The following is a 19,656-nucleotide window of genomic DNA, read 5'->3' on the forward strand; positions in this document are numbered from 1 at the left end:
ATGATCGAGCAATGTGTGTCCATTGGGCATAACTGTTCAAAATGATGGTAATTTGTTCATGCACAGATAATACAGGCAACTCATTTGCATTGGTCCTCAGATTCAGAAATTGGCTCTGTAGCTTGCATTTTGTGTGCCAAGTTGGTTCCAAAATGCTGTTCATTACAAGGATACTCATTTGTGCTGAGAATTAGAATTTTCATCTGCTCCTAATCTGGCTGCAGCCCTGGTTTCCTGCCTGCAGGTTTATTCTGCCAATCACAAAATTGGACTGCACTCAAAAGGTCTTTGCACAAACTGAGATATCCATTACATTTTGTAACTGCTACTGCCTCATCCAGTCACCTACAGACAACTGGCAATAATCAGGGCGCTGATTTGCAAGTCTGCGGGTTAACTGAGTGTTCTGTTTCCTGGCCTCATCCTGCTGTGAGTGAGCTTGTGTCAGCCTGGAGTTTCCCCTGGTTGTAGTGATCTGCTATTGGGAGGTGCCTTTTCAACTGGGCATTTACTGCTGAGAGCCCCATCAAGTTGAAGGCGGCCCTGGTGTTCAGTCTTGGCTTTGGCCATAATATGAGATGTGACGCGGCTGCACAGGCGCTGTACAACATTTTTCTGGAATCCCCCCGGTAATATTGGGCAGGGAAGGCAGAAGGAAGTGTTGCTCTCCTTGGCAGCTGTCCACTCGAGCATGTGTCAGCAGCCCTAAAAACTCTGGAGATTGGAGGATAAATGGTAAAAGTAAAGTTCTGTGCAGATAATTGGTAACTGGTAAAGCTCAGTGGGGAAGTTGGGTTCTGGCAGTAGCTCCTGCTCCCACTTGTGAGCCTGCTGGTGCAGGAACTCAGTGAGGACAGGACAGGATGATATTGATCATTTGGTATTTAATCCTGATAAGCATTATGTAATGCAGTATGGGAGATCAAATAAGGATAGGACAGGTACAAGAAATGGTAGTGCCTTGGGCACTACTGAGGAACTGAGGGACTTTCATGTTCATGTCGGAAGTCCCCGATGAAAGGAGCAGCACAGCTAGATAAATTGATGAAGGTATGCAGGATATTTGCCTTCATTAACTGGGGCAAGGAACAATGTTATAGAACTTCAGTAAGGCCACAACTGTGCTTCGAGCACATTACTTAGAGCTTGTGCTTGAACGTACTTGGGGAAAGGCTATTTTAGAGTGGGTGTTGTGTAATAACCCAGATTTTATTAGGGAACTTAATGTAAAGAAACCCTTCGGAGGTAGTGATCATAATATGATTGAGTTTATACTGCAGTTTGGGAGGGAGAAGCATAACTCACATATATCGGTATCGCAATGGAATAAAGGGAATTACAGAGGTATGAAAGAGGAGCTTGCCCAAGTGGATTGGAGGGGGTGATGGCAGAGCAGAGTTGGCTGAAGTTTCTGGGAATAGTTCACAATTGTGCAGGTTAGCTATGTCCCACAAAAGAGGTTGTTCTCAGATGGCAGGGCTAGGCAGCTATGACTGACAAAGGAAGTTAAGGACTGCATAAAAGGCAAGGAAAGGGCATATAAGGGCATATAAAAGTGAGTGGGAAGTTGGATGATTGTGAAGCTTCTAAAAGGCAACTGAAACAGCAATACGATGGGAAATACGAGGGCAGACTAGCCAATAACATAAAGAAGGATATCAAAAGTTTTTTTCAGTTATATAAAAATAAAAGGGGGGGGGGTGAGAGTTGATATTAGACCACTGGAAAATAATGCTGGCGAGGATGTAATGGGGGACAAAGAAATGTTAGGTGAATGTAATGGGTACCTTGCATCTGTCTTCACTATGGAAGACACTAGCAGTGTGCCAGAAGTCTGTGAGTGTCTGGGAGCAGAAGTGAATGCCATTGCTGTTACAAAGGAAAAAAAGTGCAAGGCAAACCCAAGGGTCTTCAGGTGGATAAGTCACCTCTAATTTGTAATGACCAGTGTACGCAAAAATCTTGCATGTGGTGTGCAAATTTTTGCCCAGGACAACATGTGTGCACTGAATAATTTCTCCAATAAAAACAGTATAAATAAGCCAGTTCTAAAACCTGCAGATGAATCATCACAACTTCCACATTGTCAGCACTGTCCACATCAGAAACCGGAAAAAGAAATGTGATTGTGTACGATCGCAAAATATCCTTAACATGCCAGTGAGATAGAGGGTGACAGCCTTTTGTGCGCAGTTTAAATTCCTTGGTGCGTTAGTAACAAAAGACGTGCGCGCAAACATTAGAGGAAACATTGGTCAGGAGTTGCCCGGGATGAAGTATTCTAGTTCTGACAGGAGACCAGATAGGCCAGGTTCGTTTTGCTTGAAGTGAAGAAGACTGGGAGGGGACCGGGTACGGAGTTACAACATATTGACAGAAATAGGATAGATATTAGGAAATGTTTCATGGCAGATACAATAATGCTAAAACTAAAGTGCGTCGCTTAGGGAAAGGAGTAAGATGTTTGGAGGGAATCTGAGGAAGAATATTTCCACCCAGAGGGTAGTTGGAATCTGGAATACACAGCCTGAGTGCAGAATGGAAGTAGTAACAACATTTAAGAAGTATTTAAACAAACAAGTTTTGGAAAGCTGCAGACCAAGTGCTGGTAAATGGAATTGGCACAGGTAGTTACTTGATTTTCAGCACGGATGTGGTGGACTGAAGGGTGTATTTCATTGCTCTATGACTCTATGATGGGACCTTGAGGCTTTGGCGACAGGTTCACTTATGTTCAGGCACGTCTAGATATGAAGTGTTTGGTTTGATATGGAATTTAGGTTGCTTGCTGCAGTGAATGGAGATAGAGGTTATGCTGGAGACCAAAACATAGCCCTCACTTATCATAAGTGTGCTTTTTCTGTTACACTGGATTTCGATTGGTTTTTGCATTCTCCATGGAGACACTCCCCTCCATTACCCATTACTATAACCCTACATAACTGTAACTTTAAAAGACATCTTCTTTCAGTGAATCCCTCTGTGATTCCCTCGTCTATTCATTGCTTTCCAATAATCTCCCTCCTGGCACAGTTTCTGCAAGTGAGAAAAATGCCCATTCACCTCCTCTCTCACCTTCATTCATGGCCTGAAACAGTCCATCCAGCTGAGGCAACACTTCCCGTGTGAATCTGCTGGGGTCATCTATCGCATCCTGTGCACCTGATACAGCCTCCTCTACTTTGGTGAGACCGACATAAATTAAAGAACCATTTTGTCACGTACCTCTATAAAGACACTTTTCAAGTACACCTATCAAAAGCGAACATTCGGGTGGCCAGCCATTGTAATTCCTAAGCCCATTCCTGTTTTGACATGGTGATGCATGCCCTCCTCTTCTGCCACAATGAGGCCACGCTCAGATTGGAATACCAGCGCTCATAATCCATCTATTAGCCTCCAACCTGATGGTATAAACACAGATTTCCACTCCCCGTAACTTGTTCCTCTTCTTTCTTTTCCCCTCCCCTCCCTCTTCTTCAAAGGTTCATTTACTATCAAGTTAATTCCCCACTCTGGCCTTTCCTCTTTTCCTCACCCCTGCTTCTCCCTCCTTCTTCCCATCTCTCTTCTCTCCTATCAGATTCCTTCTTCTCTCACCTTTTATATTTCCCAACCACCTGGTTCACCTATCACCTTTTAGCCTGTCCTCCTTCCCCTCCCACCACCTTATAATGCTGGTGTCTTCCCCCTTCCTTTCTGATGATCCTTTCCTTCAAAGGCTGATGAATGGCCTTGGCCCGAAATGTTGACTGTTTATTCATTTGCATAGATGCTGCCTGACCTGCTGAGTTCCTGCAGTATCTTGTTTGTGTTACTCTGGATTGACAACATCTGCAGAATCTCTTGTGTTTATCTTCTTTCAAATTTGTTCATTACTTTTTATAAACCGGACTTGCGTGTGATTTGCTATATCCTTTCCTGATGAGCTTGCGTTGGCAGTCTCAGCACTAGTTGCCAGATTGCGCACTCTGTGGAGTTGGCTTTGTAAAGTGTGGGAAGTCCAAAAGCACTCAGGCAGGTGCTAATGGCACCCTTTCTTCCTTACACCAGGTCAACAAATTCAGTGATGCACTAGCATTAAAGAAATTGTATTAATACCTTCATGATGGGCAGCCCCATGGAGTCCGAATTATTTCCATCCTGAGATAGATTTGCAAGTCTTCAGAAAAGTATCACGTGACCACTTGGCAGCGAGGCGTCTCCGAATGTCTTACGGTCTTATATCTGCTCCTATATCTTATGGTCTTGTTGCTACCTCTGCATTGATTCTTTAGAGAGTATTATTTCTAGGGAAAGTGACAGCAATGCCTATCTCAGCGCTGCTGAGGGATCAGTTTCTATGCTGATAATGGCTACTCTTAAGATTAATTCAACACCTCATCCTCCTTTGGCAAAAAAAAAATGTACCTCTAGTAGCAAAACCTGAAGTGGTGGTGTTGGGCATAGGAGGAGTAAAGGAGACAGTGACAGGAGAAAGGGAAGGGAGTGAGATGTTGTGATTACAGTAACTGAGCCACCTAGACTGACTGACAGGCTGGCTGGCATCCTGAAACCACATGTTGTAGCCACTGGAGTGGTTGTCAACATTGGCATCTCAGTAGTGGTAGCAGGAGGCTTTAGTAAGAATACCCCTTCCTGTTTATTTGGGCAGTTAGATAGTGTCATGAGGTTACTTTCTCGTGTTGAATTTGGCAGTGTGCAGTTAGCACTGATGTCTTGCTGCTTTTTTGGGACCCTGGCTCAACTCTGACATCCAGTGCCGTCTGTGTGAAGTTTACTCATTCCTGTTGTGACCACTTAGATTTCCTTTACGTTCTCAAATTGTTAAGTAAATAGAACAAATTATCCTGCTTTTTAATTAGTTAATACTAATGTTTGCTAATAATGAAATTGCCATGATTTCTTAAGTCCTTTCACTGTATATTCAGGACAGAGGCAGGTGTAGTTATTGATCCTATAAGTGCAGATATAGATATTCCCACCAGCATAGTCTTCACAATCATCATTGCTCGCTGCATAATTCTCACCTTTAAGTCCATCGGAAGCTGAGCATCTGAAGAAACAGGTGCTCATATTTTGCCGGGTGCTTAAGGGCTGATGGTTTTGAAGGTGTGAACACTTAATGCAGGCAAGTGACAAAAGGATCAAAGAGGGATTGATGGGCATATTCGATCCAGGGTGCAGGGATGAGACTGATGAGATTGCTCTGCATCTGTCATAATAAACTAGTAAGAACTAAGTCAATCTTGCAGTCAGCTCACTTAACTTTGCCTAGAAATTACACCCTAGAAATTACCTAGAAATTTTTATGTAAAAGGCACATAAGAATGCAATTTTGTGCCTGCACTGACATGTCTGTATCCATTTACTGCAGAAGATCCAGCCTTCTCCCAAAGAAAAATCGGATCACGCGTTCCTGCAGCTCTCATGGAAAGATCATATATTGATGCATTTCCCATGGGTTTGAGCACATGCCCGTGTGCCTGCCTGCCCTACACCAGCAATATGTGGAAGTCATGGGTCAAGTCTTGACACTTCTTAAATGGTGTAGAGCAGAATGACAATTTCCTAAAGCAAGGATGTTCCAATTCTTCTTTTTTAAATCACTGCAAATTTGTTATCAATGCTTCTCGTGAAGTGTGATAGAAATGCGATTTCTAGACATCTATGTCTTCATTATCTAGGTGACCCCTGTCCTTGGCAATTTGATTATTTTGGCAGAAGGCCTTACCCATTCCTTTTCATGAAGACAATTTCATAGTATCATGAGGTTGCTTTCTGGTGCTTAAGTGTGAGTTTTCCTTTTCCTTAGGTGCTCGTGTTCTGATGGATTTGAAGGTGAAAACTGTGCAGTAAATATTGATGACTGTGAGGACAACGATTGCGAGAATAATTCCACCTGCATTGATGGAATCAACAACTACACCTGCCTCTGTCCGCCTGAGTATACAGGTACGGCACTTGTAGCAATCTCATTATCAGCAAACAGATGTACATTGTGAGCACATGGGTAAATTTACTTGTATATCAAGTAATTATGTGTAAAGCGCAATAGAAAACTTGTTAAGATATGCATTTTTCAGTTCGGCAACATTGAATGAAAATATGACAACGTTTACTGTATTTGTTTTTGGACTACTTATTCTGCCATAGGAAATCGTGATAGGCTGTTTTTGATGTTGTCCCCCACATCTATCATTATGATTTGCTGTCTATATCTCTTCTTTCCTGAAGGCGCTGACCCATGCTAGGTTCCACAGGTAGTGACAGCACTCCAGTAACTCAGCCGTGCCTATGCTTCATGTGAAGCCAGTTGTAGCATCCATGTCTGTCAGCACTCCAGCCAAGATGAGCTCATTTAACATAGACCAGAAATTTAACCTGGAAACCTTTTAGTCTGTCTAGTGCACTTAAGTACACAGTGAGATATATATGTATGCTGGAAAATTATGAGCTAGTTTGCAAAATAATCTTAAGTCTAAAATTATTATTAGTAATGCTCGCATATGAATGCTTAATGTCCCTTTTAAGATAGTAGACAAATGGCGTATTTTACAATAATGTATTAAGTGCTCAGTACTGACACTGCAAGTGGAATATCTAGGCTTTAAATTCCCAAGTGTTGAGATATTTGACAGGTGATTAAGCCTGAAGGTAGTAATTTCCCATTATGTGGTATTTTCTTCAATGGGATCAACAATTACTTATTATGTGGTAATTTATGTAAAATATCTTCTAAGCTCTTTTCTAGTTTTCCACTTGCCTTTTGTCTGAATTGTAGTTGAATGGAATTTTTGTGATTATGGTCTTAACACACACACACAAAATAGTTTGGCAAAGGAATGGTGCAGTTCAATCTCTCGACTTCACTGCTGCATTTTTAACAAGACATTTACCAAAGCCTTCTGGAGACTTGAGAGGTGGATGTCTGGATGGCTTTTACCACAGAAGAAATACAATGGGGAGAATGCCAACAACCTAACTTGAAATAGTTATGTCACTTGCATCAAACTTGAACAAAAACAGAACAAAATGTTAGTGTTGGAACTCTGTCATCTTGCCCTTGAGTATATTTATTTGGTATAGCTTTCCAGTTTACTGTAGGCAGAAGAAAGCTGCCATGCATTTTGTTGTAGCTTGAAAGGGAATAGAGCCACAGACTTCTACGGTATGGAGTTCTGCCTGCTTTACTTCACAACATGGCCTTCCCAGTGATAAATTTAACTGTTGTACAATGCACAAAATGAAGCTCTAAATTGGATGTAAGCAGTGTATAGACATTCCAGTGAAACAGTTTTTATCTACACTAGCAAATACATTTTGCTCAGATTTTAAAAAAATTCTCTCATGCAGATTTCTTGTAGTTGCTGCAGCTGCTGTGCTCTATGATGCAATAATAATAAAACCACATTTTATACTAACATGACACTTTGAGCAAAATCCAGAGAGCTGATCTCCTGAGACTGCGACTGCGCTGATATCTTGACAGCCTTTCTATACCTGGGCCACGGCCTAGTCCCCAAATACCAAGAAGAATTTAGCAGCACTTTTAAAATCCTGACAAAAAGGGCCATAATTATCATGGGGATATTTTTCCATCAAAATCAGAACTTACCTGCTACCCAGAGTAGCATCTCTCACTGGGTTTTCTTCCCTGCTGTTCTGGGAGTCAACCAAGATACATAAATAAACACTCCATCAAAAAATGTAAACAGTGCAGCTATTTTCTAGCTCCATTCACTTTGGTGAAGATTAGTGCTATTATATAAGATAAACGACGTTCAGATCTTTACTGTACAAATTAGTGCAGCTCCCTAATAATGTGATTTGAGTCCTGGAGCTGAGAAGATCTCTTCAATTGTAAAAAGAGAAATCCTGGCTTTTGAGGATCTCTATCACACTCACCTAGTTTTCTCACCCTCCCTCATACATCATTCGTTCATTCCCTGACATGCATGATGTCTAGCACCCTGCTGGCTAGGAGGAGCAAGACAACTAGACCACCAGTAAATTTTGTAACTGAGTTGAACTTGTCTAAGCCAGTGAGCTCAATCCAGTTTCAGTACGTGAGTATCACGGTCACTTGTGCCACTTAAAGTTATGCAGTGACAATTTTCCAGAGCTTCACTTTCTTGAGAAGGAAGGCATGATATGCAGCAATGGCCTGTGTCAAAGCATTTACATTCTTGGCATGTATCAACAGGCAAAATAATTTGGCAAATCCTTTAATGGTAATCAGGTCACTTTGAGAAGGTCGCATGTAAACCTTAATTAATTGTTTCTTTCTCTACTGAAAAGGATAAATTTTAACTTCTGATAATAATGTAAAATTAGCATTTTGGTTTCAGTGATTTGGTGTACATCCTGGATATTGTTCACTTTAAATTTCAGTTGGAATGTAGAAGTTTAAGGGGAGATATCATAGAGATATACAAAATTATGAGGGGAATAGATAGGGTAAATTCATGCAAGCTTTTTCCACTGAGGTTGGGTGGGACTGGATCTAGAGGTCATGGGTTAAGGGTGATAGGTGAAAAGTTTAAGGGGAACAATAGAGGAAACTTTCACTCAAGGGTCGTGAGAGCGTGGAATGAGTTACCAGCACAATTGGTGGATGCAAGCTCAATTTTAACGTTTTAGAGAAGTTTGGATAGGTATATGGATGTTAGGAGTATTGAAGGCTGTGGTCCCAGTGCAAGTCGATGGGAGTAAGCAGTTTAAGTGGTTTGGATGGGCTGAAGGGCCTGTTTCTGTGTTGTACTTTTCTATGACTCTAATTAAGGTACTACTTAGCATGCTGAGCTCCAGGGTTCCTGTTATTACGTCATTAATCGTTCCTTCAGGAAGTAGCAGTTTCGAGCCACTGTCAGAGGCTGAGTCTGACTGTGCAGCCTTAGTATATTATCTAACCCTGAGCTGATCTTCCAAACCCTTACAAATTCCATCATTAAAATTACTAATTTTCACATCTACACTATAATGTCACTGATTTCTATGTTTACCTCAGCTCACCTGCTGCCAGCACCCTCATGAATGATTTGTGACCCCTAACCGAAGTATATAAGTAATATTCTGACTTCCCTCCAAGCTTTTATTCCCTGGAAACTTGAGCTCATAATTCACACGTTCACACATATGTGAGTGCCCAGTGCTCACCAACCAACATTACCTCCCTGTCCAGTGGCAACATGACTTTAGCTTTCTCATCCTTGTACTCAAATTCCTCATCACCCCAACCTTCCCTCTTTCTGTACACTTCTCCCACATTCTACAGCATTTTATTTGTAGCTTCTTATCCTTCCCAAATTTCCATTGTTCCACCATTAGCAGCAGTGCTTTAACTACCTAGTCACTTTTCTTGATGTTCCTTCTCACATGTTTCTGCTTTTCTACCCCATTCTCCTTTAAAACCTCTACCAAAATTTTGGACAACTCCTGGACAACTTTATCTGATACAGCTCCTGTAAACTACTATGAAAGGCATTATATAAATGCAAGCATTTGCTGTTAAGTACAGCTGCAGCTCAATTAACTCCAGGCTACTCTGTACAATGCAGCTGTGTACAGATGTTAATACAAAGAGCAACAGCTGTTTATACCAGATCTGAGGGTGTTGTCAGTTGTGTTGCTTTCTTGGTGACTGGCTTGGACCTGTTACATGTGCATTGCCAAATCATTTTGTGGCATTAGGTGTTCTATCAACAAGACAAGAAATAACAATTACCTATGGAATTTCCTGACATCTGGTTAGAACTGAAGTCAGAAAACCTAATGACTCAAGTCTGCCACTACATTAAATCAACTCATTTTATTTACTAAACTATTACTGTAATTTGCTAACACAATTTAAGCACACTCATTATCACAAACTCTAAAAGAATACATTTAATTTACTATGTCAAAATTTTCACACACTGTCAATGTAGTTCTACCACCTTGTCAAATGAAGAATGGTTAATTAAAGTGATATAAATTAGTCATTATGATAAATAAATAGAAGTCAACTATTTCAATAGCTCACCAGCCAGGAAAGCCTCAGGTTGGTTGGGCTTCTTGTTTGCTTTAAGCTACCAATCTCAGCAAATTTATAATTAATGGGTTACAGTTTAACTTTGTTCCACTGTAAATGGGGAAAGGGAAAGTCAATTAGAATCGTGGCGTAGGGAAACCATGCAAGAAAGGTTTCAGCATGGATATCAATGGAAAACATAATAAAGCTAAATTCTGTGGATTCCTGCCATCCACCTTCTGCTGATGCTCCTTGATGAGATATTCATGCATTCAAAGAATGGTGAGTTAGGTAATATATTTGTATCTAATTGACATTCAGTGCTATCAGGAGGAAAGGGGAAAATGGAGATGGTGTGGGGAATGGATTTAAATATAGAGAAAATGTAAACTAACTGATAAATTATACCACTGCAATGACAGCATGAGGATAAAATGATTGCAATCTACATGGGGAGCATGTGCCCCTGTCAGGAAGAACTCTGTTAAAAATGGCCGAAGCTTTTAATATAAAAAAAATGACAGAATTTAATCAGAAAGCTAGAAAGAGAAAGGGATGAATGAGAACTTTAAATAGTTACCAAACTGATTATTTTTTCTGCTGAATTATATTGTTCTAGTGTATTGCAAAAGAATAAACTCAGAAAATCTCTTGTTTCTCTGTCTCTTGTCACTGCAAGCTGCTAATCTGAATGAGGTGGAAAAAGGTCAGTCCTAGTCTGTTTCTCCCATTTTTTGTTTTCCACAATCTGTTAGAGTTGGATCATATTTTCCTTCTTCCTGTCGCCTGCTGTTTCCTTTCAAACGAGGTGCATGATTTCTACCCCACATCCTCGATCCACCGCCCTGCTGCACTACTACCATTTCCCCTTCTTTGAAAACATTATGGTGAGATAGATGAGGAAGTCAAGTCAAGCAGAGCGTCTCCAGAAAAACCTCAGCTAATTCGCTTTGAGGGGTAACTGGAAATTCATTTTTGTAATGCAACAAAAAATTCTTCCAAGTTCCTAGTAGTATTTTATGTAGAAACACAGTTATTCTTTATTATGGCAGTATCAACTCCTTGTTAATGAGCTCTTTGCAATTTCTTGCGCATTAGATTAGTTAAATAGATAAATATGATGCAGTTGTGATGTATCTGTTACATTGATCTGCTGCCTTGGTTAATGAGATAGCAGATTTTGTTCCTTATTGCATACTAAAAACAACCGGTGCATCTTAAGGTGCAGCTCATCCTGTGTTGCCTGCTGGTCATTTAATGTAGATTATTACATTTGTCTCTGGCAAAAGAAACTATATTCAGTTAAAGTAAACAATCTGGGAGAATGTGGGATAAAGTAAGCACAGAGACAAAAGTACAGAACAATCAAGAATAAACTGATAATCCCAAGAAACACATTGGAAAATAAGTTGACAGTGGAAGGCACATATCTCATTGTGAGCAACTGAAATATTCCTGACATCTTCAATGTTTCTTTTAATGGAATCCAGTCCAAATCAGTCGATGAATATTTTTCAGTTGATGTGTCACAGCACTGATGCTGGGACAATAATCCCCGAGGACGAAGTTGGATTTGGCTCTGCATTTATTTCTAGAAATAATGGTCTGGACAAAGGATGGAGTTAAATGAACAAGCTGTCCTGTCATGAGGGGAGAGTGGAATCACAAGCTCCCTTCTGCACCTGTCCATACTTAATAAATGCTGCCTCTTGCCTTAAACAGTCCAGTTGTTCTATTTTCAAGTTAAATGAGGGTCACTGATAGGAGCTGTGCTCCTTCAGTTCACACATAGCTGACATCAGTACATTTCAATAAATTGGGTCACTCTAGGTCAGGTACTGTTTCAGAGGAGAATTTCAGTAACTATACACATATTTCTCTTTGATAAGGAGTACCCTGAATGCCAAGCCTGGGAAGTATTAAATAAATCAGGTTTTTTTAGTGTATTAATTACTATTAATAAAACTTAGTGGACACTTAATGCCAAAAAATACTTTTGATAATAATCTTACATTGCATGATGCAGAACAAACAAATAATTATCTGCTCCCAGTGAATAGTCATTACTATCCTGCTGGTAATTTCTTTCAGTTATATGTAATGATGCATTCATAAAGACCAAATATTTATGCTTGAGATAGGTATTCAACATCGTCTTTCCAATATTTAGTTTTATTTTCTTCCATTCCTTCCCTTCATTACTTTGTATTTTTTTGAGCAACAGTGTTAATCTTGAGTATAACAGCTGTTAGTGAGTTTGGAAATGAGTACCAAGGAAGTCTCATAGGTTCCCATATGCTTCTGTGAAAGGCCAGAAGGCTCCATCAGAGGGAGAATTTCTAGGTCTTAAACAGGGTGTAACATCTGTCAAAAGTCCGTTAAGCAATCAGTGTTGGGGGAAATGAGAAAAAAGTACTTCAACTCACTTTGTTTAGGATTCTTCTTGTCACAGGAGAGAGAGGAGAACCAAATCATGATTGTTCAGAGGATATAGGTCATAGCTCAAAGCCTAATAACACAAGTATTGTATGGGCTAATTGGCACAACTTGCCACATATGAAACTACACTTTTTCACCCTTTAATTTGGAATTTGTTTTTAATATTGCCACCAATATAAAACTTAATTTGGATCATGATTGGGAAGGAAAATGAGCACAATGGATTCAGCATTAGCAGAAGATTATGCTAATGACATGTGGTTAACCTTTTTACCTTAGCATTGCAAGACGCTTCCTGGAATCTATTCCTTCTGGATTCTTTTACTTCAGACTAAATATGAAGTGTGATTTCTCATTTAATACACATACTTCCTAATTACAAACATAATTAAGGAATATCACCTCATTCTATCCCTGATTTAGTGAAGCTGTGCATTTATCAAACTCAATAACACCCAACTAAAGATGCAAAATCAAGTTTAAAAATTCCCTGCAGCCAACATCAGATTTCTTCTCATACGTGTAGAAATAATACCACTTTAAATTTTGTAGCAGTGATATGCTGCATATATCATACCTGTTACATAAAAATGCATAAATTAGTTTCAACCATGAGCCATTAGTGAAGAATGAAAATGCTTCAGAAGTGCCAACGAAGCATCTGTGAGTTATTTTCCACAGCCCACTGGTAAGATTAAGAGCCCACTGCTTGACAGGGATGTTGGATCGTAGTATCAGAAAGAATCTATGTTGTAATATTCTGGAAGTGACCTTTCAAAAGACTCTTTTGAAAAGTGAACTGAAGGATCAGGACCCAAAATTTCTGCAGAGCAAGTGATCTCAAGTATTGAGCACCTTCACTCCATCAGGAATAGGCAGGATTTCTTGGTGACGAACCTTTTTAAATCCACATCCCATTCCCACTCCAACATGTCGGTCTATGGCCTCCTCCACTGCCACGATGAGGCCTCTCTCAGGCTGGAGGAGCAACACCTCATATTCCATATGGTTAGCCTTCAAACTGACAGCATGAATATTCATTTCGCTAACTTCTCTTTCCTCTTCCCATCTTCCTTGTTGCTTTTTCCATTCCCATTCTGGCTTCTGTCTTAACCCCTTCTATTCTCCTCAGCTGCTTCCCTCTGGTGCCCCTTCTCCTCCCTTTTTCCCATCAGATTCCTTCTTCTTTAGCTCTTTTCAATCTGTCACCTCCCAGCCTTTCTCTTCATTTTCCCCTCCCCCATCCATCTCCCTTCCCTGTCACCTGGTTTCACCTATCATCTTCCAGCTTGTATTCTGTAATGTTTTATAATTCCAAACTGAACTGAAAGAAAAACATGGTAGGCCAGGATAACATGTGTACTTTGTTCTTAATTTTAGCGAGATGCTTGTTTATGACGTGATGGTGTAAATGCCATGTGCCGTTCACATACTTACACGTATAACTACTAATTAATTAAGTAAACAGCAAAAAATGCATTATCAAACAATATATCTATAATATTACTGAAATATTAAATACACAATAATCCTCCCTGCTTAGCTATAAAATCCAAATTAATATAGAATGTATCTCAACTAAATACACAGTATGCTATATAATACAACTACTGTACAGACATCCACAGCATAGTCAATTTAAAATTGTCCCATTCAGGCCTAAAGATTTTAGCACTATCGATAATTTCTTATTCTTGTAGGATAATGTCTTTCCTGATGGGGGTGGGAGGGTGCTAGGGGGACGGTGTGGGGGTTTGGTCACTCTGCTTGGCAGGAGAGATTTGTGGCTGTGAAACAATCTAAGGTTCTAGGGCCTCCTGCATGGTAGTTGTAGGAGTTAACTCTAGGGTTGCAGAAGGTAGTCCTGACAGTGCTGGACACCTTTTTTCTCGAACAATTGACTCTGCTCTCATCAACTATTGATGCGTCGTCTCCAGGTGACATCAGATGCAATTTCCACTATGTTGGAGAACGGTCCAGCTTGATCCTTAATCTTTCCAAGTACCCACTTTTGATCACCTCTATAGTCCTAAGTCAGGTCTGCTTATCCAGGAGTGACAAACCTCCTTGTTTGAGGCACCCTCAATTTGTCTCCAGTTGTTTGTCCTGCATCCTCTTCTGAGATTTAGTTTGAGGAAATCCAAGCATGGATGCAAGGGACGACCATGGAACAGTGTGGCTGGTGAGCGGTTGGTTTGGAGTGTGTTATATTGCGATAGGCAAGGAGGAAATTGGCGAGCTTCTGATTCAGTGTCAGTGTGGTGTGTTCTGCTGACATTGCTTGTAATGCATTCTTTAGACTCTTGAGGAACGTTTCCATCAAGCTACTTTGTAGCTGGGTGGTATGGTACAGTCATTCCTTTCATTATCAGGAATGACTGAAATTGTTCCACAACAGACAGAGGTCCATTGTCACTGATTAAGTGTTCTAGTACACCATCCCTTGAGAAGAAGCTTCCCAACACATCATAGTGTGCGAGGCTGCAGTGGAGGCCATTGGGAACCCTTCTGACCACTTTGTAGCTGCATCCACTACTACCAAAAAATTTATGCCCAGAAGTGGTCCAACAAAATTGACATGAATCCTCTGTCAGGGAAAAGCAGGCCATTCGCAACGATGAAGAGGCACTGTTCTTGCAATCTTCTAGACTTGTTGACTTCCTGGACAGTGCATGGCGAGCTGGTCGATCTGCTGATCTTTTGCAGGCCACCAGACAAAGCTCTGAGCCAGTGCTTTCATTTTGACTATGCCTAGATGTCCGACATGTAGCTCCTCCAAAATTGCAACTCTCAGCTGGGATGGTACAACAACAACTCAGCCCCAACCCCCATTAAGGTCAGGTTCACCCAGGCACTGGTGAAAATGGGGGAATTGGAGTTTCTGCTGCACATTCCAGTCATTTTGGGTGGCCATGAAAACCTGAGACAGTGTGGATTTTTTTCCTGGTTTCCATTTAATTCATCTCTCCCACAACAGGGAGACATTCAATTTATATTAGAGAGAATACGTCAAGAGGAGTGTCCTCTTCAGTAAAATTTTCAGGTATTTCCTTTTATAAGGGTAAACTGAACAACCCATCAGCATTGCCATGATTCAATGTCCTCTTGAATTTATTCTTATAATTCAGTTTTCCAAGAAACAGAGCCCATTTCTTAGTTTGTGCTGTTGCCACTAGTGGAACATATTTCCGTGGATTGAAAATGGACACAAGTGAATGATGGTCATTAATGAGGATAAACTCTCTCCCATACATGTACTAGTTGACATGTTTTGTGCCCCAAATCTGAGCGGAGTTTTCCAGTGCCATCCTTGAACACTGTTGAGCCATCGTCAAGGTCTCTCTGTTAATATGTATGTAATTTTTCTCTGCAGTGATAAGGGAACATGATGCAAAGGCTAAGGGTGTTCTCTTCCATCACTCATAACACGTGTCATAACTACACCTATACCATAGGTGAGGCATCACAGGCAAAAGACATCCATTACCATTTCTTCCCGATCTGCAGTAAGGAGTTCAAGTTTGGCATGAACCTGCTACAGAAATGGACAAATCCTAAAAAGGACTGAAACTGTGACACGTCTTTTGGCCTTGGGGCATTCAGCACAGCTTTAATTTTCATAGCACACTTTTGTAATCCTTGTGCTTCAACAGTATGACCTCAGTAAGTGATGCTTGGTTTAAAGAATGCACAATTGTTATGCTCTGAGCCCATAATCTTCTAATCTTTTTGGCACTGTCTTGAGAATTTGGAGATGTTCAATGTCATCCTTACTAGTAACAATGATGCCATCCAGGTAATAAGGTGTTCCTGGGCAGCCTTGCAGAACCTGGTCCATACCTTTCTGCCAAAGTGCAGGTGCAGATGCAACTCCAAAATTAAGTCTATTATAGCAGCAAAGCCCCTTGTGAGTGTTTATGGTGAGAAGCACTTTGGAATCATCTTCCACCTCTATCTGTAGGCAGCCCTCAGCTAAGTCCACTTTGCTGAAGTGTTTCCCTGCTGAAAGGTTTACAAAGATACCCTCTACCTTGGGCAGAGGGTATTAACCAACTTTCAGTACAGGGTTGCTGATGACCTTAAAGTCACTAAATTCTGTCAGACCAATCACTTTAACTACCGGTGAATTGGTGTTCCACTCAACCTTGAAAGGAATTCCTTCAGCATCCAAGCAATTTAACTCACTGGCTTCTTTATCATGAATGGTATAAGGAACTAGATGGACGTTCTACCTCTTTCTGTCTGTCCCCTGCGCAGTACATTTATTTTTGTTTAGCCAACAGGCTCTTTGTATGTGTCCTACTTTGATGCACTTTCTGCAAGTTTTGCATTTATATCTGCATTGGTCTGGTGTATGTGAGCTCCTGCAACAACAGTAACATAATTTGTTCAGCCAGACAAGTTTCTGTTCAGATGCAGCAATTTTGTTCACACTCACTTTCATCTCTGACTGCAATTCAACTGACTCTCTGTTTACTGTTTCCAGTGATGCAGCAATTAAAATGTGAGTTGCGTTTCAGTTAGAAGCTGTTTTTGAATGCTTTCTTGTAAGACCCCACAATCTAAATGATCTCTCAGTGCATCTGTAAGCTCATCATTGAACTGGCAATTATCGGACAATCTCTTCAATTCAGCCACATTTGCTGAAATGGACTCCCCTTCCTTTTGATTCCACTTATGAAATCTAAAGCATTCTGCAATCAAAAATGGTTAATGTTCCTATACTACTTTCACAATGTTAACAAAGCTCATTTCAGCTGGTTTGGCTGGAGCAGTTAAACTTCTAAGTAAACTGTATGCCTTTAAACTCAATGAATTCAGCAAAACTGCCACTCACTTTTCATTGGCTGTTTCATTTGCTTTAAATGCTGTTCAATTCACCCAAATACGATATCCAGTTATCCCTTTTGCAATCAAACAAGTGAATGTTCCAATGTAGGTAGCCTTTTTTGCTTTTTAAATTTATGATTATTACTATAAGTACTGACTGTTTATGAACCTGTGAATTTGTCTGTCTTCTACCTTTTTTTTACTTAAGCACCTCGCTGCGCTTTTTCTCAACTTATGTGTCTCACTGTTTTTTATTAAACTCAAACGTCGTGCCGTGCTTCAACAGGTAGGTAGTCATGTCAGGTTCGTTTTTAAAATACTTCATCACCACTGTTATGTTGTGTAGCTCCAAAACTAATCGAAAGAAAAGCACCATAGGCAGGTGTTTTGTTTTCACTTTTAGTGAGACACTCACTTACGATGCAATGGAGAAATGACGAGGTTCCGTAATGACATATGCCATTCACATGTCTTTACATATAACCCGCAATGAATTATGTAAGCAACCAAGAATGCTTAATTAAACAATACATCAAAATATTACTAAAGTATTACTGAAATATTAAATATACAACAGACTCCTTTCTCACACCCCCATCTCCCCTCCCTTTTTCTGAGTCTGACTTCTTCCACCTCCCTTTCCAGTCCCGGTGTAGGGTTTTGGCCCAAAACTTTGACCATTTATTCCCCTCTGTGTATGCTGACTGACTTGCTGAGTTCCTTCAGCTTTTTTGCTTCTGTGTTTCCAGTATTTTGTCCAGATGTTGCCCCGTTGTAGTCCGCAGGGTAGGATGAGTGAAGTTTTGGAGTTAGTTTACATCTCTTGATAGTTGGCCGTAAGTTGTGATCCAGCCAGGAGAGAAAGAGGTGTCAGAATTCTTCCTGTGAAAAATTTCTCAGTGCTGACCCTGTGTCGTATAAGAAAGGGATATTGCAAAAACAAAAATGTTAAATTAATTCAGACTTTGATCCCCATCTGCGTCCTTAGACCAGTCTCCTTTGAACCATTATGGTGAGTGGTGTTCTTGCTCTCACCATGGTCAAGAATATGCCGCAGAGGAATGAGGCAGGTAATCCCACCCCTGACCCTTTGAACCCAAGACCTCTTGTGAAAACAAATGAGATTTCAGTTTTAATTTGTTTGTTTTCTTTATTTGAAAAATTAACATAAGTTAGTTGAAAAAAGATTTCAGAAAATTTACTTGTGACAACTGGCAATACTTCCATTTTTATTTCTGTATGCAACACATATATTTTATTGTACATAGAACAATTACCTGTTTTCAAACACACCTCTTGTCTGTTCTCTCATGCCTTTTATGCGAAGGAAGCTTGATGTGGAATGTGTTACCTTCTTTGAAAGGTCATTGGCATAGTTCTCCCCCCTCTCCTTGCTTGAGTAGATCTCATAACACATATTGAACATCAGGGACAGAGAAACTGATCCAGTGTTTCATGATGAGGACCCTTCACTGGGACAAGTGAGATGGCAAGTGTGTTTTAATAGAACTGAAATAAATTGATATGCAAATGTATAGCCACATCAAAGGAGAGAAGACAGAAACTGCGGATGATAGAACAGCGCAGGAGTCAGAGAGGGATTTTAGTTTCTTGTTGTTCCTACATATTCAGCAGAATCCAGCAAGGTGCCCTGATACAGAGTTCCTTTCCTCCACTGCTCAACCCATTGACATCTTCTTGCAAATTTTTATTGCTCCAGTTTCCGGCACCTGCAACCTCTTGTGTCTCTAGCAAGATTTGCACTGGGAATACATTACAGCAATTCAGCTTTCTTGGCCTTCAATCATGTTTGATATGGTGTAGTCCATTCTGATGATGAATGTTGGAGAGGTATCTCCAATACATTCTGCACAAAATCTTCCCAAACCATAGCAGAACAGGTGAATCAATGCCAGTAACCTTTCCCAGACCAATGTCCCCTTCACTGAGAATTTAATCCCACCCAGCTAGCTCCCGTGGCAGGCTTCATCATTTGAGTGTCTGACTCTCGACTCCTCACGCCGTCACACTAAACAACAAGATGGCAAAAATAATGGAAATAGGTTGAGGATGTTTTCAAAGTTTCCTTAAAATATAACATTGTCCTCGAACTCATGGAAATCCCTGGTTCAAAATAGAAAAGGAGTTTCTGGGATGGTGATCAGCACCTTGAGTTTTTTCAGTGGGAGCTGACAAAAGACCAAATGAAGGAGCACAGACTGAACAACACAACCTCCTGTACCATCACACATCTCCTGCCCTACCCCGGACAGATCTGTAGGTCTCAAGTTGGCATCATTAATCACATCTGAATCTATAAAATCAGAGTGGAAGCAAGTTCTCCTTGACTCTGAAAAGGCTATGCAAGTAGATTC

General features: G+C 40.5%; 1 protein-coding gene across 1 annotated transcript in view; it reads left to right on the forward strand.

The window, feature by feature from the left end:
- slit2 (slit homolog 2 (Drosophila)) overlaps positions 1 to 19,656 on the forward strand; it is a 430,357-nt gene that overhangs the window by 377,618 nt on the left and 33,083 nt on the right. The window contains exon 28 of the mRNA XM_059988947.1: positions 5,816 to 5,955. Within this exon, the coding sequence (XP_059844930.1) occupies positions 5,816 to 5,955 (140 nt within the window). The remainder of the gene's footprint in view (positions 1 to 5,815; positions 5,956 to 19,656) is intronic.

This window comes from Hypanus sabinus, chromosome 14 (assembly GCF_030144855.1).
Source record: "Hypanus sabinus isolate sHypSab1 chromosome 14, sHypSab1.hap1, whole genome shotgun sequence".
Taxonomy (NCBI): domain Eukaryota; kingdom Metazoa; phylum Chordata; class Chondrichthyes; order Myliobatiformes; family Dasyatidae; genus Hypanus; species Hypanus sabinus.